The 23,044-nt window shown below is 51.5% G+C and overlaps 1 protein-coding gene and 1 long non-coding RNA gene across 5 annotated transcripts in view; one reads left to right on the plus strand and one right to left on the minus strand.

Annotated features, from left to right (window-relative positions):
- Window positions 1-19,622, plus strand: part of LOC105186805 (cysteine-rich venom protein pseudecin) — a 74,018-nt gene extending 54,396 nt beyond the window's left edge. For 2 of the 3 annotated variants that reach the window (XM_019843053.2, XM_025302203.1), the window contains exons 2-6: window positions 282-379; window positions 2,690-2,826; window positions 8,252-8,397; window positions 9,815-10,021; window positions 16,140-19,622. In XM_019843053.2, the coding sequence (XP_019698612.1) occupies window positions 298-379; window positions 2,690-2,826; window positions 8,252-8,397; window positions 9,815-10,021; window positions 16,140-16,395 (828 nt within the window). In that variant the 5' untranslated portion in view covers window positions 282-297 and the 3' untranslated portion in view covers window positions 16,396-19,622. The remainder of the gene's footprint in view (window positions 1-281; window positions 380-2,689; window positions 2,827-8,251; window positions 8,398-9,814; window positions 10,022-16,139) is intronic. The other variant, XM_025302202.1, reaches the window with a different exon arrangement.
- Window positions 1-23,044, minus strand: part of LOC105186806 (uncharacterized) — an 81,938-nt gene that overhangs the window by 5,028 nt on the left and 53,866 nt on the right. The gene's annotated exons all lie outside the window — the stretch shown is intronic.

Here is a 23,044-nt window from a genome sequence, read left to right on the forward strand (position 1 = left end):
GTGAAATTTCGATAACTTCTCGCGCGCGCGCGAGTGAGAAGCTCCTCGTTCCCGATCGTTATGATACGAAAGAACGGAAACATCCCCCCCCCTCCGATTGTTCTCCGCGCCTCGCGGCAACTTTCCTCTGTCGTTTTTGAATTCTTCAACGCTATCAGGAAGTTTGGACGGACAGTTTTTCTCCCTCCACTTCTTCCACTTTTATGTGTGTGTGTGTGTTTCTTTTTTCTTACTACGAATAGCCGGGATATTGAATGACTCTCTTTGTTTAATGTTCTCAGCTCTTGTACGGAAACAATGAAGTGGCTCTGGATAATCGTCTTGATAGCTGTGGCTCTGCCAGCCGCTGTGCCGCGGAAAATTCACAGAAGCAAACCCAGTGAGTAAACATCCCTTAATAAGCAGCTCGCGAATTTATCGCGGAAAATGCGAAATTCCCGAAGTAAGTCGCGTTAAAAGAGGCCGATTTGAGGAAGACCGACCGTCTCGCAGCCGGAAACAATCGAAGCTGCCTCGCACGCGTAACAATCACTCGCGTTAATGTTAGCAACAACGACAACATCCACCCTAATAAATTCCCCCCTCTATCTCGGTTTACCGCATAGTGACGTTATATTTGAACAGCATTTATCGCGAGCAGAAGGGAACTCGATTAGAATCGCCGAGTGGTTAGTTCATTGCTTCCCACTTCAAACGAGAGACAAAATTATTCTGCGGGGAAAGATTCTCCACGCGAAGAGTGTTCTATTTGAATAATTAGTTCATTCTCGCCGTTAGAGGCATCAACAATTATTAACAATTCTTATTAATCTTAACAATCAGGAGTCTTATTAACAATTAGAAGAAAAAGGGCCGAATTGAGAGAAGAGCCCACCGTCGGGAGGAGCTTATCAGGGTTGCCAGCCACATCCAAAAGTTAAAATTACCGGACATCACTTCCTTGGTAACAAACCCAAGGCGGATTAAACAGAATTAATAATCATAACGTTACATTAAATATGACAAAATATGACAAGCATTTATTTGCAATATTAATTTCCAAACAATTTTATAAACAAGATTTGATTGAATAAAACAATAAACTATTACTTTTTTAATATATATATGGAATGACGGATCGGCAGATCGGCAGATCTACTAGATGGCTCTTCGTGGCGCTCGATCGTTTGTAGGCGCCTGAAACGGAGAACGGAGTTGCTAAAATCTGAGCTCTCACTCCATCGATTGGATATAACTTAAAAACCGGACATATGACATCCGGTTTAGCTCGTTAACCGGACACTGGACAAGACTTCTGAAAACCTGACAGTCCGGGTCAAAACCGAGCCGAGTTGGCACCCCTAGACGGGCTTCCACGTGCCTTGGCTGCGTGCGACGAGAGTCGCGAGTTCTCCCGGTGTTCCTAACGAATAAACACTTTCGAGCACATCCTTGGGGGAATCGCGGATTGCAGCGGATGTGACAGCGGAAATGCCGCGGCACATAATGCAAATGACGCCGCGCCGTCGTGTCGCACTTTTGAGCCGCGAGACACCGCGCGATCCGTTGTACCCTCGAATCACATCCGTCCTCGGATTTCCGCTCGCCCGGGCCGCACGCGCCCCGAGAGCGCGCGTCATGTCTAAGAAATGGAAGTTCGTGAAGTTTCACGGCGAGCCTTCGTACTCGGCTGCTTCGAGAGATGCGTTACATTATACGGGTCAGGGAGCCCATCGTGTAGACGTTCGGTGAGGTATTCTCGCTCGGAACGCCGCGGAACGTTTATCAAGCGTTATCCCATCACGGACATTCGGATTCCCGAAACGATCGGAAAGCTCCTGACGAGAGCGGGTCGCGTCGCGAGCATGCGGAAAATCGATTCCGATCGGGAGAGCTGCGGAGCTCGCCATTGCGGAGGACGCGCGCGCTTGTTTCGCCGCGCGGCCACCACCGCGAGCTGATGTTCCGCGAGAGATCCGCGCGGAGGAAAAACGAAGACGGAAGAATACACACGTCGCTGTCGGGCCGATCGGAAAGTCGCGCATCCGAGATCGGAATCGCGACTACGCGAGTCGCGGATTGACGGCGGAAAGGCGCTCCCGTCTTTCCATCTCGGCTCGAGTCATAAATAAAACCGCCGACAAAGAACGTCTCTCCGCGCGCGCCGCCGAGAGCGGAAAGAGTATCGATAAGCCGCTTATCGGCCGGCGATCATAAACCGTTGTTGATAACGACGAATATTCATCACGCCGGGCTCCGGTTGGCGGCGAGTATTTCAGGAAATGAATTTCCGCCGGACGCAAAGAAAGACGGAAGTCACGGGAGTCGACGGCTTGATTCGATATATTAAAGGAACGCTCTCGTCGAGAAGACGAGTCGATCGCCTCAGCGAGCCCCGGGGTTACACCGCCCGGGAAGAGTCACGAACTTCCGCGTCTCCCACCCCTCCGCCCACCTCTTCCGCCTCATCCCTATACACATTGCGCATTGTATCCCGATTTAAAGAGCTCGCCGGCGAGCGAAATGTAATCGTTCGATCCTCGCTCGTTCCGGTCAAGGCTTCCCTTTTGTCCACCCCGTCCTCCCCGAGGGGGGAGGGGGAGAAGAGACAGCGGCAGCGGGGATGGAGTCGTCGAGAGCTCGCCGGGCGACTCTCGTCGGGCGACAGATGTCGGTTATTGGAAGGTGGTCTCTTCCTTTTTGTTTCCAGCGCCGCGACTGTACGGCGACCGGGTGCCCATCCGGTTAATAAGGACCAGCAGCAGTAAAGTGCGGCAGAAGATTGTGGAGACCCACAATTATTTTCGCACGCAGGTCAAGCCAACCGCCGCCAACATGCTCGTCATGGTAAGAACTCCATTCGTATTCTCCTCTTAACAAGGCGTTTACCCGCCGCTCGCAGCGTCGGCTTGTCGCGCCGGCCTCGAGACACCGGCGGCCGACTCTCTCTCTCTCTCTCTCTTTCTCTCTCTCTCTCTCTCTCTCTCTATTAAATCGTCGCGGCGAAAAAGCAACCCTCTAGGCGCGGAGACCGTTACGTAGGCTACTTCGGAATACCACTGCGTGGAATGACCTGCTTATCGAAATTTCACGATTTCGAATTCGTCAGGCGACCTCGTTGGAACCCGACGAGGGACTGTCGGGAGAGACGACGCGGAGCGTCCGGTCCATGTCAAATTTTTCCGGGGGAAATGTCCATCTCGAGTTAGCCTCTCGGAGACTTCTGTTGGAATTTCACCCGCTGGTGTTCCAGACACTCCCCACATCCCCTCTCCTTTCCGATTCTAATCAGCCCTTCTACACACGCCAAGAGGCAAGGAAAAAATTGTTTTCGGGATATTTAATGGTCACGCGCTCGATAAATCACAGCCCGACGTCGAGCTGTTTTAATCGCGCTGGATCTTCCCTGCTCCGATTCCCTATCTCGCGCATACAAGCATATAAATCTGACGAGAGCGACGGGGAAAGGAGGAACGAGAGAAAGAGTCGGAGAGAAAGAGAGAGAAAGGAGGAGGAGAGAAATATAGCCAGATCGACAGGCGGAGCGAAATAAAAGGTGGGTCCGCCGCAAACGAGTTCACGAGGAGCTCATCACGGTCCGCGCGGAGGCGCGAAGCGCCGCGCGCGCGGCTTTAACCGATCGACAGTTTCGAAAGATAGCGCTTACAACGAGACGGACGCGCGTCAGCCGGCCGCGCGAGAGAGCGTTGAGAGAGTGTAAAGGCGAGAGAGAGAGAGAGAGAGAGAGAGAGAGAGCGTTCTCGCGCGCGGAAACACGAAGTCGATACATCCCATTTCCGCGTCGATCGACGCCGCGCGCGCGATTCCGAGCATCAAAGTAAAATTGCTTTCACGAGGCCGTAGCATGCGGGGAGAGGGGGGAGGGGTGAGCGGCTCGACAGGGACGTTCACCTTGGCGCGGTCGCGATAACCACCTTTCTATAAATTTCATCGGAGGTCACAATCGCGATATTTCACAAACGCCTGCTTTTTGTGCGCGCGCGCCGTCGTTTCCGCGGCGCGTTACAGTGCGCTCCGCGGTGCGGCGAGCAGTCCGATAGGCGGGGAGAGGAGCTCTCGTATACTTGTCATTGTTGTATCTAGCCCGCGCGACGGCTTTTGTTTTCGCGTCGCGGTGATATATACACGGGGGAAGCCGGGGGGAGAATTTTATCGCAGGTATAAATAGAGACGGAGGCATTCGCGCGTACTCGCGGCTCTCCATTGCGGTGGTCGCGATCGCGGATCATCCTCGGGGCAAATTTATCCCGGCTGCGAATCGTTGACGAGCATCGTCCCCCCCCTCCGGTGTTGAATTAACGTTCGAAATTACAAGGAGAAGGGGAAAGGGGAGGAAAGAGGATCCGAGCAATCCGGTCTGTCTTCTTGCTCCTTCACGTGAATACGATCGTCCTCCAGGCGAATCTTCCTCGCGCGGTTCGAGAGGACTCGCGAAGGATTCGCGCCGTAAACCGTTGCTTTCTCTCTCTATCTCTCTCACGGTGTACCGTTCCGAATAATGCCGTCGCGTCTTCGCCGTCTCTTTGAAGTCCCGCCGTTTTTCGCGGATTCGCATCTCTTTGACAATATATCGTTACTCTCCGAGATGGAATCTTCCCGCGCCGCTTGCCCGTCTCTCTTTCTCCACTTTTCTCTCTCTCTCTCTCTCTCTCTCTCTCTCTCTCTCTTTTCTCCATCTCTCCATCGCAACGTCGTCGATTGCCCCGATAATATCGAGTCGATAGACCGTTCTTCTCCCCCGGGGCCGATTAATCGCGATCGCGCCACTTAATTTCCATCTTAATCGAAACTTTGCATAACGCCATTAACAACGATAAATAAGTTTCGCGCCGGAACGCGACGCGACGCTCAAACGAATATTGCGGCGTCCGAGTCTCCGAAGGGAACCATCGGCGGCGATATCGAAGCCGTTATCTGAGCACACATACATACACACAAATCGGAAACCGCGACGGAGAGACTCGGTGTGCAGCTTGTTCCTCGTGAATTTTCCGCGGGAGGACCCCGAGGAAACGATCGGCGATTGGCCGGGAGACGCAATCGGGCTCGACGACGCAGCAAGAACCGCAGGAACACAGTCGCGAGCGGTCGCGTGCGCGCAGCGCTTAACTCGAGCTTTCGGCAACTCGGCGCGGCAGACAACGCGCGCCGTTAATTGGCCTGATTAAAATTAAGCGGCGAGAGCGCTCGTTATCTGCTGCTTTCCTGCGCTTTCCCGCGCGACCTGGGAAAATTGTCGGAATTAGCGAGGCCGCAAACAGCGCCGCGGCAGCGCGACGCACGTCTCTCCTCGACTCATTTTGCGCGACGAAGTACGGTAAGACGGCGAGAATACAATCGGTACGACTTCGAAGCGCTTCGATTAGTTTCGGCTGAGACATTTCACAATCGTTCCGACGCGGCGCGTCCGTTGGTTGAATCGCGCTGGTCGAAGGCACCTCGCGCGTGAGATTTCCCTCAGCCGAGGACTCGCTTGATCAGAAAACTGAATTTTCGAGGTCCGCCCGCCCGCCGCGAGATTTCAATTTCCGCCGACGCATCGACGTTATTATCCGATTTATATACAAGCACTCGCCCTTCCCCTTCACTCCGCCCCCTCCTTCTCCCGGCCGATCGTTGCGCTCTATTTTACGTATCAGCCGTTGTTTCCGTTGATACAGGGCGTTTCACACGCCCTGTAACACGATATTTACCGCAGCCGATAATTTCACGGAGATAAATTCGCGGCGTGGAAATATGTTCCAATTAATTTTGTGCAAGTAAACAGCAAGGATACGCGAGAGGCGGGGGGAGGGGGGGAGGGGGGAGCGCGGGGAAAAGGGATAAATACACGATAAAATAACGCGATATGGTTCCCTTTTTTCGCGATCATAACAACGAGCTCTCTCTCTCTCTCTCTCTCTCTCTCTCTCTTTCTCCCCCTCAAATCCGACGTCATCGGCCCCGCAGAATGCGAGGAGCCTCGCTCGCGGATCTGAACACTTCGCATGAATTTCATCGCACATTCGCGGGGCCACGCGGATTCTCTCCTTCGAGGCATCGCGGGCACTCGCGGGCGGCGGACGGGTGTCTACGTGGTCAGACTATCTCCGAGTCTCTTCCCCTTTTACCCGTCGTTTCTTTCGCGCCGCCAATCTCCCCGCGCAGCTTGCTTATAAGTTACACGACTTCCCACTTAAATTCTTTCCCCGCGGAAACTACCGACGACGTAGCACCGTAAAAGCTACTTTCGGCGGGAGTTACGCCGTAGATGCGACTGTTATCCGGGGAGCTTCTCTCGCGGCGAGACTCGGGCCCGCGATGCGGCTTTTCTCGCGTCGATGGGGGGGAGGGGAGGGGGAGAGAGCATAGGGTGGCCGGGGTATCGGGGATCTTTTTATTGGCGAACGAAACCGCCGTCGATGGGCGGCGGAGGAAGCAGCGAGGCGCACCGTGTCGTATCGCGCTCGTGAAGCGGCTTTCTCCCTTCGTCCCGGGCGAATTAACCGCAGGAGCGTCGCGGTGCGCGAGATAGCGGAGGAAGTCGCGATTAATCATCGCCTCGTAATTAGATATCCGGCTCGGCGGCGAATTCACGACGCAAAGCCGAGCTCCGCTCGTTGATTGTACACGAGGGCTCAAGCGCCGCTTGAATGACCGAAGATCCGCGACTCCGTCTCGTTGGCTCTCGCCGCGCGCGCGATCGATTCTTCAAACGCGAATTATTCATTAATTATTCGAGCTGCGCTCGACTCGCTCCGAATTTTTCAACATCCGCGAACGTTGGCGCGGCGCGATAATGAGAAACGTGCAATTTCGCGCGCGCGCGCGCTGCGTTGCGCGGAATATTGCGCGGCGCCCCCTACCGGTTAGAATTCGAAGCGTCGACTTTGCGCTGCAGCAAGAAGGCGGTCTCCTTGAGCTGCATAAATCAAGAAGCGCAACTGATTAAGGACTCCCGCGACGGAGCGGGGGGAACATCCCGACTTCTTACCGCGGACTTAATGTGACCACATACCGGACGCAATATCGCGGCAGCTCGCGTTTTTCCCGACGCTTTTCCTCCTTTCCCGCCACGAGCGAACGCGCGAGCATGCCTCGTTGCTACGGAAAATTAGCGCGATCGTCGGTGTAATTGCGCGACTCGCGCTATCGGTCTCGCGCAAAGAAAAATATGAAGGCAACGGGAGCTTTCCTCGCGAGAAACTCCCTGAGGGGGCCGCTATGGTCCCGGAGGCGGGATATTTGCATATAACGAGTGATTACGGAGGCGCGGCGAAACTTCTGCCGCGAGTTTACAATCGCGCGAGGCGGGATGCGCGGCAAGTTTCCGCGCTCGTAAACACCACTGCGCCGTTGCATGCCTGCGATCGTTGTACATATTCTCTAATGAAGTTTCCAGCGTTTTTCGAACGCCACCGTTATACCGTATCGCCGGAGGGGGGAGGGGGATCGCCCCCGAGCTCGGCCCGCCCTAAATTCGCGACTTCCTCTCAGCTCGAAATTTTAATCGCCCGCGATCTCCTCGGGACTCAACGCTCTCTCTCTCTCTCTCTCTCTCTCTCGAACGTGTCTTCGCATTTTTTAAGTTTCAAGCTCGAGGCAGATTCCGGCCGAGAAACGGTGACTACCGTGTTGCTGTGGAAATTCGAGTGACCTTTCGTTCGCACCGAGCGACCGCCCCGAACTCGACGTTCGAGTGAATATCTTCATCCGAAATTGAAGACTCCAAATCTCACGACTTTGCCGTCACAGACACAAATTCGACCCCAATCGAGCGGGAATCCTTGCCAGCACGTTCTAATTCAAAGCCAAAGTGGACGAGGAATCCACTCGAACTTTAAGTCAGGACACTCGCTCTGCTCTCTCTCTCTCTCTCTCTCTCTTGCGAGCCCGAGTGGTCCCGGCGGTACTTTCACTCATTTTCGACAGCGGGACCGCGCTCCGAGAAAAGAGGCTAACTAATCTCTCCTCACATCGGAATCCCGTTAAAGCCCAGCAGCCAGAGTTCAGCGAGAGTCTCCGACTCGCGTAACTCTCGCCGGGAGGACTTTTTTCCCCGTCTCTCTCTTTTCGGATGTGCTCATAATTCTGAATTTATTAACGCCGCGGCATCGAGACATTCCCTCCCCCCTCCCCCGGTCCGGCCTTTAATATCTCGCCGCCGCGCGTTGCCGTGGCGACGCTGAGTTTCCGCGAGACACCATGTGAACCATAAAGCGTCGTTTATTCGGGCATGTCCGATAATTCCGAATCCCTTGCCCCGTTTCAGAAATGGCATCCGGGCTTAGCGAAGGCGGCGCAGAGGTGGGCCGATCGCTGCCTCGGTTTAGTGCACGACAATGCAACCGGCTTGTACCTGGACGGCTTCGGCCAGAGTGGACAAAACATTTTCATCAGCACGGGCCGCACGCTCTGGTGAGATATTATTAAATCTTGTTTACTTCTAGTTAGCGAGTTTGCGCCGGCAGTTGGTATATTTGCTCAGGTGCAACTCCGGCAGAGAGAGAGAGAGAGAGAGAGAGAGAGAGAGAGAGAGAGAGAGAGAGAGAGCGATTTTATTCCGCGGGAATATGCGGCGGTCCGTCCGCGCAACTGGATGCACCGTTAATCGCTTAATCGTCGGCTCGGTTATTTACGCGTGAAAGTTGCCTCGTCGCGCGACGACCGTGCGTCATCCGCGGCTCAAGTTACGCGCGTCAACGACTTCGCCCGGCGGATTAAGCGGAACCGCCGAGGTCGCCCACACGCGCGAATTTCATCCCCGCAGCGCCGTTCAAGGATGTCACAGTGGTGTGTTGTTCTAAATTCTAAATTTTGCGCGTCGGATTGGAGATTTCAAGCGCGAACGTTCGTATGAAAGCCTCTCGGCGGCTTTCAAGTGGACACTAGCGGTGGTTTACGCGGCAGATTTCGAACGGCGGTCAAAGGTATCGTCGCGGCAGTTTTTTCGTCCAATAAGGACTGTATAAAAATAGAAGAATTGGGAAAAAAACTTTTTTAATGTTTTCGAGGGGGTTACGATCGGTTTTCTCTTCGAAAATCGCGAGCGCGAGCACGACGACGCCGGCCGCGACGGTGAATTCGGGACGTGTTTCTCGTAGAGATGTGCGAACTATTCGAATTCGAAACCCTATGATTTGAATCCGAATAATACGAATAGGAATCAAATACATTATCGTTTGCGTGCATCAGCTACAAAACGGGCCGTCCGGGCCTGTATTGTCTGAACCACTTAACTTATAATTAATAACTTAATTATAAATTACTTTAAATATTTAAATATATATATTTTACTTTAAGATGATATTACAATATCAATATTCCCTTTCATATTAAAATCTTCCATCATTATTTGCATGTTTAATAGTCTTGTTAAACTTTCGATGATTCGATTCGATTCGACATAAAAATTCGTGATTCGCACATCTCTATAGTTTCTCGGCTTTAAAGTGGGACGCAGATTTCAAACGGTCAGAGTCGCGGTACCGTCGCGGCATTTTTCCGCCCAACGAGGGCTTTATAAAAATAGAAGAATTGGGGAAAAAAATTTCAAGGGTGTTTTCAAGAGGGGCCATCATCGATCGGCTTTCTTCTGAAGATCGCGAGCGCGAGTATTGCGCCGCACGACGACGCCGACGACGGGGCATGTTTCTTTCGTCATGAGAGCACGGAGCCGTAAACTTGCCAAGTTACAAGCGGAATCCGTACAGATAGCACACGTTACCGAGGACGAGAGCTCGGCAAACAACGTGTGTAAGCGCGGGCGCGGTGGCTATGAGCGTTTCTGAAATCGAGATCGTTCGCCGAATTGTCCTACGTCGGAACGTTGCAGGAACTTCCCCATCAGAATGTGGTACATGGAGTACAAGGACTTCAAGTACGGGGCCAATACGACGAATGACGTCCTCGAGGTCGGCCATTATACGCAGGTGGTGTGGGCGACGACGCATTTGGTCGGATGCGGAGTGAGCCATTGCACCGGCGGCAAGGGTCCGCTCGGCAAGGACTTCTACATGTATGTCTGCAACTATGCGCCAAGGTACGCGTAATGCTGAGTGATTGGAGAGATGGGAGAGCGAGCGAGAGTGATAAATCCGCACTGCGTATTGTACGTACATTAGCCGCCGGTATAACTCTCCGCGCGCGATGTCATTAGGTTGTTGCGAGGAGTCCCTCCGAAGTGTGCACTGTCGATCTCGAATTTAGTTACTCGCGAAGAAACGCCGTTGACGCGCGGTGATCCGTCATTGCGCTAGCTTCGCGGTGACAATTACGAGAGACAAAGGACTCTATTTTGTACAATCACAGGGTGAAAGCGAGGAACGTCTATGAGCACGCAGGTTGCTTCTTTATGTATAGACCTTGGGATCCTATATATATATATATAAAAAGACTTGGAAATTTAGTAAAAAGCTTGAGGATTCGTGAAACTCGCGTCCTGACGTTGCCAGAAACGAATTTGGGCGTTCGTGAAGTTTCGCACTCGGAAAAAAAAGTAATTTCAGAATAAGCGGAATCATCTAAATTTTCGAGGATTTTATTCTTATACATGGCCTCAAGAGGATTCCTCTGGGATTAAGAGGAAAATATTAGAAATACATTACTCTTAAAGTTAGAGGAATTATATGTTATATGTATAATGTAAATCTGATTGATTTTAATATAAATTTCCTCTTATATTATTTAATCTTTTTTTAAGAGGATTATTATTTATTCTCACTGTACTTTATTCTTACTGGTTATACTGATTAATTTGAAAAAATTATAATGTATAGCGAAAAGTAATATATATATATACATATATAGATGGATAGATAGATGCATTCCGACTTCAATTCTATAACAAGTAGAGGAAATCCTCTTGAAATAAGAGGAAAACAGAATAATATCTAATAAATTTTAGATGAATGGTTCGCTTTAATCGCTTTATTGAAAGAGGAATTATTTTTCTGTAAAAGGCTTCGTTTAGAAATATGAGACTATGGGAAAAATTACTTTACAAACAGAATACTTGTTTCTTGGATATAGAATTTGGGATTCTATTTGTATGAAAAGATTTGGAAATTTAGTAAAAAATCCTGAAGAATTGCGTCGCCAGAAACGAGTTTGGGCATTTGTGACATAATTGCAATGCGTAATGTTTCCATGTTCCCCCCGAACTTTCGCGACGCCGCGAAGATTCCGATCGACGCGCCGGTCTTTGGGCGAAATTTTCTCCGCAGGATCTCTCATCCACGAGGGAGGATCCACGATGTACCGTGCGGTAGACTTATGGGCGAGTAACCTTGCCGCATAATACGAAGAAGCCCTTTCCATCCCCGCGAAATCAACCGGTACACGTCGTCGAGTACGATAAAGCGTAATCAGATTCCGGCTAGACGGCAGACGTTGCCGAGAGACTTTGTCGCTATTGCGGCAAACGGTGCGCGCGGATATCTGTGCGCTGCACAGATTAGACGCGCCGACGTAACGGACGGTGTAATTATTTTCGCTGATGCGGAGATGCGTACCGTTTACCTATACGCGGCTGTTATGATATACGGTTGTTTCTGCAACAGCGATTGCAATTGAGCCAGAACTTAGTTCATTAGCTTGGAATTGACGCAATAATTTGCTGGAGGGAAGCACGGCGGATTGAAACGGTTAACCGTAAACTTGGCGAAAGTAGCTCGCGCGAGAGCGCACGTCGTCGTCAGAGCGGCTCTCGGTTACATCGACTTGGTTTGCGCGCTGAGAGGGAAAAAGGTCAAAGCTGATTGTCGAAGCATTAACATGAGCTGAATAAATAAGAAAAAAAATAGAGAGGAGGAAGGTAGAGACGGAGAACTTGATTAAAGCACGCGTACTCCCGATTCTTCGCGCGGAAGTGCTTGGCAGAGGCGAGCACATTTTTGAAGAGGGATTCCGTCCTCCGCTTACGCTGTGGGCGCTGCTTAAGTGCCCAAATAATTATACCGCGCCGCAGACACACACACACACATACACACACACACAGTGTCTATCTCTGTCAGGAGATTTTCCTATCCCTTGAAAAGAGTCCACTTTTGCGAGAATCCTCGCGAGAAGTTACAGACTGTCGGGAAATTGCCAGAGAGGGAGACTGAGCCGTGGAATAATCCACGCTGCTAAGAGCTAATGTGGAGAATTGACAGCGCTTAATTTACGAGCCGTAGGAGATTTGTCGCTTCAGTCACGAAAAGTTCAGTCAACGAGAACGTTCGCGGGACGTTCTGAGGACGCCAACAATCGACTGTTGGCAATCGATTGACATAGAAAGGATAACGAGAGACACACGTTTCTTGGTTTTTCCCGTGTCTCATCGCAGTGCGTAATTTATCCACGCGCTATTTTTCCTCCCTGCTTTGTTGCAACAATTAGCCTCGAGCGCACTAATGCCAAGGGTAGCTGAGAATAGATTCGCGTTTGAGGAAATATGACGATGTCGGTGGCTACTGAACGGAGAGGAACAACAGTCGTCCGCGACCCATTTTTCTATATTTCAGCGTCTCGCATAACACGGCTCGGCGCGATGCGGCGATGGTAACAGCAGCGGCAGTAGCAGCACCGTGAAACGGTAACACGGAGAATTACTTTCATCGAGACCGATCGCCGCGGATATGAGCTTGCTACGGACACCCCCGGCGTGTGAATTTGACAGGCAACCTTTTCTACGAACGAAAATAACCAATGTGTATTCAAGTTCACGCTCTAGTACGGCTCCTAAGCTCCCTCTAGATGCGTTGAGATAATGTAAATCCTATATTTATATACCGTGTGTGAGAAACGTGACACGCGCGAACACAGAGAAAACGAAAGAAAGGAGACAGAGCGAGAGAGAGAGAGAGAGAGAGAGAGCGAGAGCGAGAGCGAGAGCGAGAGCGAGAGCGAGAGAGAGAGAGAGAGAGGTACATACAAACGGATATTCACACGTGTGCATACAAATACGTAGTCTCTCTCTCTCTCTCTCTCTCTCTCTCTCTCTCTCTCTCTCTCTCTCTCTCTTTCTTCCATACAGAAACGTATATACATGCACTCGGGGGAAAACAGGAGGAACAAGGTAAGCAAGGAAAACAAGGAAAATGGTGACACCGGTGCGGAATATATGCAGCGTCAGCGGGAGTTATGGCTCGTTCGTCTTTGTCATGCCCATTGTAGCACTTAGACGGCTCTCTTTGTCACCAGTACGGCATACTTTCTCAGTATACTTATGGTTTTCGTTGTGCCGCGGCTACCGGATGGGATACACACGCACATATACACACACACACACACAAACGGGATGTTCGGTGAAAAGCCCACGATGCATGATAAAGCAAGAAATGAAATACTCCCGAGCTCTTTCTCCCCGTCGAAGAATAATCGATCGATTCTCGCGGATTTAATAATTAGGGAAAAACGCGTGTAACGCCGTCCGTGTGTCACGGTATAAATTGGGCGAGAAAGAAAGATCGTCAGCGGCACGACGGAATATTCATCACAACGGATTGAAAAGTGCTGCTGCTGATCTTTAAAGAGATAGCATCGATCATCTTGAGAAGTAACTCCAAGTAAAAATGCATATCACGCAATTTAGACATCTATCGCTATCCGGACAGCTATCCATCTTCCCGGCAAGATCTAAAAGCGAGCTCGTAACTTGGCACGTTTCTGCTCTCCCCTAAGGGAGAATTATCCTAATTGCAAAACTCGGAGGTGCAGAAGAGCTCTAGCCTTAACAATTTTGATCCCTCTCCATCGGCGGGCTCGCTTTAGATATTTCGTTCGCGGTGTATTAATACAAAGAGCGGCGGCGAAGCGAGAAGGAGAGAAGGAGGGTGGGAGGGAGGGAGGGAGAGGAGGGAAGAGCGAGGGAAAATTACAAACAATTCTCGCGCGGTTACTCTTGCGCTCTCGAGCGAGCCGTTCGAGGGTGAGTGACAACAAAATGAATGATTGTCCCGAGGACATTTCACGCGCGGGCGAGCTCGCGCAATTAGAATCCGCGCTTCGGCCGCGCGCAATTTATCGCTCCCGCAGTTGGTACAAAAATGTCGACGACCCAGTTCCGAACTAAGGATTCCTACAAATCGCGCGCGGCTATATATCCCTCATATCGATCCCCGGCAATACGCACACCCGATAAATTTTCCGCGGGATCCGTTCTAATACGATCGGCGATGAGTTCCCCGTAGCTTCGTATATTCGCGTTACAACGCGACATATTAATGGGCAGGCGTGAGCGTACACACACATGTAGTCAGCGGTATTAGCTTCCCCGCTACGTGAAGCTTTGCGCCCTTTCGGAGGAGCGAAAAAAGAAGATTGGACAATAAAAGACAAAAATTACAAAATGCAAATCCGCGGAAAGACGAGATACAACAACAGCGCGGCAGCAAATTCGGAGTCGATTTTTGTCGGCGGAAAGGTCGAGTCACACTGATAGCTTTCGAGCTGCAAGAAGCACCGACGGGGCTTCTCGGGAATTAAGCTCCGAGGACGAAAACAGATGACAGAACGTTACTCGTTGTCCTCCGCGGACCGCAGGATTTACGCGAGATTTCCGGCGAGGATGTTCAGCGCAGCGAGCCCACGTCAAAAAATCTTGCTAACCCGAGCGAGAGAAGTCCGAAAAAGTGCAGGGAGGAATATAAATGACGCAAAGACGGTCCTTACACAGGGAAGAGAAGAAAGAAAGAAGAAAAGAAAGAAAAAAAAAGACAGAGAGAGAGAGAGAGAGAGACAGAAGACTCACGAAGGCTCGGCAGCGTCTGGAAATCTCGGAAATGTTCGCCAGCCGAGTTCGCGATTGAGGAATCGCAGAAACGCGGAAGAATTTTAACGGCTCGGGCGAGAGGACGGGGGAGCTTTCGGGATCATTTCATATGCCATTTTGTACATCGATCTGTGCTTCTTGTTAAGCAGCGCACATTCTACCGCACCGTGTATTTGACGCCTGACCTATTTCGCGCGAAAAGCAAAGCCGGCGCCCGCCGCCGCGCGCAGTCGCCATCAGTAGCCCGAGTCCTGAATAAATAAACCGTGTCACGTGGTGTAGCGGTGGCGGCAGCGGTGGGCCACCTTATCCTTCCTTTTATCTTCGCCTCGCTCTTTCACAGCGGCTCTATCTCGTAATTAATTTCGCGACGATATATGGCGCCCGCGGGCCTTTGCAACCGGAGAAACTCTCCTTGCCCAGTCCGCCCCCTCCCCCCGCCCCGTCCGCCGTCTCTTGGTTTTCGCGTGCGATCGCGCGTTTAAGACGCGCGACTCGTCCCCGAAAAATACTCTGGATGTAAATCCGTTGGCCCATTTGCAAATTGCGCACGGCGCTCGCTCCGCGGAGAGGGTTCACGGTAATGCGCGTGGTTAATGGATGCACGGCCGAAAGTATTTACACGGGAGTATATCTCAGAAGTCCCCGGCGCGCAATTATCTCGCGGGGAGCGTCCGGGGAGAGCGGCGGTCGAGCGAAAATCGAATAAGTCGGTGGCCGACGAGGGGAGAGATTTCGCGCGAAAATGCAATGCGGCGTCGTGGACGCAACTTATTCTCTTGTGGAGCGGGTAAAGGGAAGAAAAACAGACAATGAGAGAGAGAGAGAGAGAGAGAGGAGAGGGAGAAAGCGGAGAGATCAAATTCTCTCGCGAATGACAAAGTGAATAACAAATTAATCCAGCTGATGTTAAATTCAAACGCTTTTTGCGCGCAACGTGACATACAAGATCTCTATTTTTATTGCCCGCACGACGGCCCGAAATAACGCGCGCGTCGCGTCGGATCGGGCCAGGCCGACCTCACTGCAAACCCGAATGTGTTATTTTGACACGTATAAGCTGAAGCTTTCGTCACGCGTTTCTTCTCGTCCTAAATCACGTCGTTTAACGCGTTTAAACGCGTTAAGTGATGATCGAAATGCATCGAACGACGTGATTTCAGACGACAAGAGACGCGTGAAGAAAGCTTCAGCTTATACGTGTCAAAATAACACACTCGGGTTTGCAGCGCTGTCGCCGCGCGCGTTCGCGATAAAATTAAATCGCCCGATGAAATCGCGGCTGTTACGATGAAATTGCAATTAATTACGTAAAGTTCATCGTAATCCCGCCCTTACTCTCTCGCCTCTTTCGCGTCGTTCGCAACGCAACACACAAGCCCGGCTTCTGCTTTCTGCTCCGCAGTGGCAACTACAGGGGCCGCCTGGGCTTGCCCTACGTGGCCGGCAAGCCCTGCAGCGAGTGCAAGGACCACTGCGTGCAGGAGCAGCTCTGCACGAACGCCTGCTACTACACCGATCTGTGGTCGAACTGCGCCGAGCTGGTCAGGACGTTCGACTCCTGGGTCTGCGAGACGAACACCAAGGAGGGCCGCGAGCGCCGGAAGTTCTGCGGCGCCACGTGCAACTGCAAGGACAAGATCTACTACCATTACGGGTAGGAGGAGGGCCGCTCGGCCCTCGCTGGTTGGGTCCACCGAGTTCCATGACTAATCTAATCGCCAAACTAAACTCCCATTATCCCCCCGCCGCCCTCCCACACTTCTATCCCCTCGGCCTCTGCGTCTTTATTATCATGTCTTTGTCTGTCATTCGCGCGCGAACATTCTCGTACGCGGACCCGCTGGCGAGCACAACCACGACGACGGGGTCGCGACGGATCAGTTTGCGCGGAAGAATATTAGCCTACATCAATAATCGTCGTCGGATGCCACGTGGTCGCTTTATTACGATCGTTCGTTCGCTCGTCGACTCGGCAACGTTTCTCATTTATTGCACAACAAGAGAACAAGGATAAGCTGAGATCACTTACGAGATCAAAGGAGCGTTGAGCGAGTCGGGGGAGGGATTAATTTTTCAGTTGAGCTTCATCACGCGTCGCGTCTTACTTTCGGGATTAAAATGTACAAACTTATTCAAGCCTCCTTCTTCTTCGTCCCTGCAACTCATTGTCTGTTTCGCTCGAAGACAGCTCGGTCGTTCAGCTTTGTGGCTCGGGAGTTGCTCGCGGAGCTCCTCCGCGAGGCTCGGGTCCAACCCCGCGTCGACGAGAAGCTGAAGCGGTAGATGAAGCGAGAGAGGCGCGGAATTCACGCGGATTGCCAGAGGAGAGTCAGAGGACTTCGCGATCCTCCGGTCCCGGAGCCTCCGCGGGGGACGATCCTTTCTGCGTCGCGCGTGCTCCTCGCGACAGGACATGTCTCTCGGCTTCGCGAGGCCTCGAGCTCTACCTAGGCTTCACGAGTTACCGATTGCCGCGTATCCACCCTTCTGTGTGTGTCTCGAGCGAAATCACGGGGGTGTCAATCGGATCAGTTTGCGCGGAAGAATATTATCCTACATTAATAATCGTCGTCGGATGCCACGTGGTCGCTTTATTACGATCGTTCGTTCGCTCGTCGACTCGGCAGCGTTTCTCACTTATTGCGAGAACAAGGATAAGCCGAGATCACTTACGTGAAAGGAGCGTCGAGCGAGTCGGGGGAGGGATTAATTTTTCATTGTTGAGCTTCATCGCGCGTCGCGTCTTACTTTCGGGATTAAAATGTACAAACTTATTCGAGCCTCCTTCTTCCTCCCTGCAATTCGCTGTCTCGTAAGCGGAAGTAAATCCCTGATCGGTGCGCGAATACGCGAGCAGCGTACACACACATACACACACGTGTGCGTAAACACGCGCGGCAGAACAAAGTTACAGGATTGGGTTCGCCAAGTTTTCAACGCGCTCGTGCCATCAGCGACTCTCTTTAACGTACTTGCTCTTCCTAAGGATACGATTTCTGGTTAAGGCGCATACGGGCGCCGATTTGGAGGGCTGCCGTTCAGCCCCTCCCCCCCTCCCCCCCTATGACTTTTGAATACGTACAAGTAAACGATTTTACACCGTAGCAAATGTCGTCACACGTTCTTGCGGTCGCTTGCTGGCGTTCTCCACGTCATAATGTAAACGCCCACTCACGGTACAATGTAGTCGCGACCGCGGACTTTTTCTCAAAGGGCGACAGGGCGGACAGGATGACTCCGTGTCGTCGTCGTGTCGCGTATTCCTTCACGATTCTCATCCCTGTTACTTCTCGCATTCTGAAATGCGCGCGGGTAACACGTGCAGCGACAGAGACTCTCCGGCGGCTTACATCGTCACCGACGGATCATTATATTCTCGGCCTGCGCGTCGAATATTTACGGTATTAATTATTTACGGTATAAGCACGCGCATGCATCGCCGATGCGTCGCATCGAGCGCGCTAATGGAGGAATTCACTTAACGGATAACGCGCGCGCGCTAAGCCAATTCGATTTCATCTCATTTCGGCGGATCCAATCGCGAAATTCCGCTGACGTTCCTCGCGCCTCCATCCCCCTCTCCCCTCCCCCGGCCGACCCCGGCCGCGCGCGCGAAGAACGACGATATTTCTAAAGATATATCATACATACACACACACGAGCGCGCACACACACACACACACACACACACACACACACACACACACACACACGAGAAGAAACTGTAAATAAACAATCCGATGGGTTTACATATCGAAACTGTGACAATTACTAGACGATAGACGATTGTACTTCTAATTTTAGCTAACCGTTAAGGGGAGGACAGTGCGAAGCCGCAGCGAAAAGAAAAGAAAGCGAAAAACTCACGCACATGCAGAAAAAGAAAGCGCAGGCTTCGGAGAGGAGAGAGACGGGGCGCGTCTCGATGTTTCTTGTCTCGATGTAACGATGGTAACCACCTTCCGTTAGTTGACGATCGCAGTAACTATCGGTTCTTTTTATCTTAGACTTAACGTTAGTGTTACTCTCTCGCGAGCGCGCGAGTATCGGGCGGCAGTCCGCGCGGAGACTGCCAAAAGTTAACTCTTTACCGCTTATAATCTTTCTTACGAGCGAAAAAAATAATATATATAAATATACATATATATTTTGGACAAACAGAGCGTACACAGGACGTAAGAGACTAGTGATACAAGCGCTTTCTTCCTCGCGGTGAATTTTTCGGGGATACATATCGCGCGCGCGATGAGAGAGAGAGAGAGAGAGAGAGAGAGAGGGCCGCCAAATCGGGGCTTCGCGAGCGACGCGATTGCGCCGAGTGTCGTCTCCGCAGAAGGCGAGAGGAGTTGTTCCTCGGCAAAATCGAGCGCGAGGATCGTTCACGCGGCAGCGCGCGAGCGAGGATGCAGGGAAATCTCGTCGTGCCGGTCGAACGTCACCTTTCCGAATCTCGAGAAAGAAGTGACAGACGGTATTATTGTGAGGGAAATAGGCACGGCTACGGATATATAATATTACGCAGTTCGGCATGCGAGAGGTCTCTTTGTCGTTATTTTTTATAGGGAAAACAAAATAGCGAATTAGGATGTCGCGGCGTACACGACAAGACGCGGTAAATGCGGTAAAGAGTTAAGGCGAACCGTACATCACGTAGGACGTAAGCGACGTAACGCGGGGGCTCCGAAGGAGAGACAACAATACGCTGCGGCAGACAACGGTGGCGAGCGTGATAACGATGATAACGAACGGCGCTCGATGATTAACGTCGTCGGTAATTAAGGAGCTCGTTAAAGAGATATAAGAAAACGAAAAAAAAAAAAAAAAAAAAAAAACAGTCGATGTATAATACAATACTGCTCGAAATAAAAGCGTTTCAAAACTGTAATACTTTGTCCATTTACAAAAATAAATATCCTGTAAATATATCATTCTCGGATGTGTGTCATCATTTCACTCTCAGCAGCAATTCGTGCCCATTTCAGCGACATTTGAATCGCTCACAGCTGCTCACGCCAATGTAATCGCCAATCACATTTATTAATAACAATAAACGCGCGTACGGATTATCCTCTTTCTCTCTCCCTCCCCACCCTCTCCCCCCGCCGCTCTCGCGAGCGGCACATGCGTCATACGCGCGTTGTGTAAAGAAATCTTGAGCCCCTCTTAATCCCCGATAAATTTACAAGCGTGTCGTTAAATATGATAAAGCGTAATGACATTTCCGACGAGGCGAGCGGACGCACGTCGCTCGCTCGACGCGCTCAAATCGTGCAGAAATATTTATTCGTTACCGAGAGAACGAGGGATTAAGCGGAATTATGCGGCGAATAAATCGATGAGCTTTAAAAGTAGCAGGAAAAAGAGAAAGGGGGAGAGAGAGAGAGAGAGAGAGAGAGAGAGAGAGAGAGAGAGAGAGAGAGAGAGAGAGAGAGAGAGAGAGAGAGAGGACGGCTACCCCCTCGACCGGGTCGGGAGAATGCAGTCGGTGAATTCGAGTTAACGGCGCACCGGCTGGGTGCGTGGTCTTTTTGCCACGAAGGACTTAAGAATGCTTTTCAAACCGCACGTCCGGGATATGCCGGCGACTGCCGGGAATTTCGTCTGGCTTTTAAATAGAGTCGCAGCGCGCCGGGATTTTCTCACGCCGAACCGCGCTCGCTACAGTTGGTTACATCGATGCGGCTATCGATTCGCCCTATTAATCGTCGTTGTTTCGCTCACGCGGTTCCCATCGAAATTCCGAGACATTATACGCAAATCCGAGGCGATTCCGCAAATACACGAGTCGCCGATTCGGCGAAAATCGCCGCAGCTGCGCCGCGTCGTAACGCCCCGCGTCCGAGGGCCGGTGGGCACGCATTGTCTCGGGGAATCGAAATCTCGAGATCCGTAAAGCGGGACAATTTCCCGAAAGGTCCATCTCCCGAAATCCGGATACACAATCCAGGATAATCTGCCGAGATAAAGGCCTCCTCCGAAATGCCGGGGGAGCGCCTGCGATTTCCCGCGAAATTATAATATCACGACGTCACGATTGGACAACGTAAAAAATACTTTTCCTGAAAAGTAATAACAATTTTCCCTAGAATGATCACTTTTTCCAGCAGTTTTCTTAAAAGAAAAAAAAGAAAAAAAGATAATGATTTTTCGTTAATTCTTTTTCGAGACAACGTGAGTCACCACGAAGAGAACAAAATCTCCTCAGCCGAGCGAACTCCTCGAGAACGAGCATTGTGAAGTACCCGAAGACTGCGTCCCCCGAACGAGGATTACTCCCCCTCCCCCGCCGGTCGATCGACGAAATCGAGCGGCCTATATCGACACACGGCTGATAATCGTTTCCGGCGGCGTCAAAGGGCGCGGGCGGAAACCTATTCGCAGGGAGCGAGCCTCGCCGAGCGGAATAACGCCCGTTCGTCGCGCGGGATCGAGCCGATTCTTCGGTCATGAGTCGAAGACTGGCAAAGGCCAAGAGGCCTGACGTCGTCATGCCGCGAATTCTTTTGAACGAGAGGAGGAATCCTCTGGAAAGTCGACGGGGCCGAATGGCGGGGCCATTCCGTCGCCGATAACGCCGTCACGCGCTTACGTCAAAGATCGCATTCGTCGTGAACGGGCAATTTCCTTCCGTCCGTCTTTCGACGGTTTCCGCGGGACAGAAGGGCGATTGAGATCGCGGCCAATTGGGGGAGAAAGAGATTCGTCCGCTGAATTTCATCTTACTTCTTGTACTTGGCCGGCCGCTCGGCAAAGGTAATCGGCGGCCGAGCGATGGTATAAGAGCTTCCGATGAGAAATTGCGGGTTTTTTTATTTGATTTTTACGCACTCCCTGGACCCTGGGAATTCGCGCGATAATCCATCTACATCGAGCGTGTCGCAGCCACGTGTGCCAGCGGTAACGTCAATTCCGGCCAGGCTTCCCAGGAATTTCTCAAATTACCTAGAAACCCTAACATGTACCTGGCCGCTTATTCTTGTTATTATTTCTGCCGATTTGTCCCGCAAGTCAATGCATACAAAAGAGCATGGCAAGAGATGAAGCTGACAAAATTTACGACCCATCACGAAATTATACATTACGAGACATTTGATTTTGATAGCGGAGAAAAAGTCGAAATAAAATATGAATGAAACATGAAATACCCGGCGAAGCGACTCGCTTTTTCCGCTGACCCTACCGTAATATTTTTACACACACGCGGCGGGTGACGAGACGAGAATATGTAATAACTTCGGTCGGCCGCTTTACACCGCTGAGAAAGACGCGTGCGAATTCGACATAAGCACAGCGCGAGATTCCAGACGCTAATCTACCGGGTAGCGCAGTAAATAACGCGGCTCCGCGCAACACACAATGGCACAATTCGGTGCATATAATTCGCCGTGGCTGCGCGCTAAAGCGACGGACCGGCGGAGGGTTGATTTATGAACACATTAACTATATCCGCGGCGCTATCGCCGGCTGATTGATCGCCGGTAATTAGACTGTAAAGTAGCCGCGACTGCGTCGGGTCCTAATTACCCGGCGATCCGCGGCCGATCCCGCCGAAAAGTAATGATTTTCGGCCCGCTCGCGTATCGCGCAGCTGATCCGCAGCAACGCACCACACCGCTCGATTGCCGGCCGCTCAAATATTATGCCCCGCTGATCTGTTTTCTTTATATAGCGCGTGCCCCGTCCTCGATGTTTACGCTCGCGCGGATGTTTGCGCCCTCGCGAATAATTGATTGCGAGGCATGGAGAGGCGGCGCGATTATTTGGGATTTCACGCGATCACGCCTGGCGCCTCTCGCGAGGCTGTCCATTAATGTCGATCGAATTCCTTCGCGAAAAGCGGGACATTGCATTTCATCGAATACCCAGCATCGCGACCGGCTGCTTCTCCCTCCGAGAGAGAGAGAGAGAGAGAGAGAGAGAGAGAGAGAGAGAGAGAGAGGGAGGGAGAGAAGGAGAGGAAGAAAGAGACAAAGAGAGCGTCTCACAGATCGATATCTCGCGCGCGCGCGAGCAAGCAAGCAAGCAAACAATTTTGTTCTTATTTCTGACTGCTGCGGAAGTGCATTTATCAGCAGCACGTTTATCGGATGGATAAAGTGAAATTTCAAGGGAGATTCTCTCTCAGCCGGATCCACGGCAGATCGCGACGACGTCGATGAGAAAAAGGCAGACGAACGGAGAGAAAGAAGGAGAGAGAGAGAGAGAGAGAGAGAGAGAGAAAGAGAGCAAGAAGGAGAGAGAGAGAGAGAGAGAGAGAGAGAGAGAGAGAGAGAGAGAGAGAGAGAGAGAGAGAGAGAGAGAGAGAGA

The sequence above is a fragment of the Harpegnathos saltator genome, unplaced genomic scaffold, assembly GCF_003227715.2.
Source record: "Harpegnathos saltator strain DR-91 unplaced genomic scaffold, Hsal_v8.6 scaffold47, whole genome shotgun sequence".
In the NCBI taxonomy this organism is placed as follows: Eukaryota; Metazoa; Arthropoda; class Insecta; order Hymenoptera; family Formicidae; genus Harpegnathos; species Harpegnathos saltator.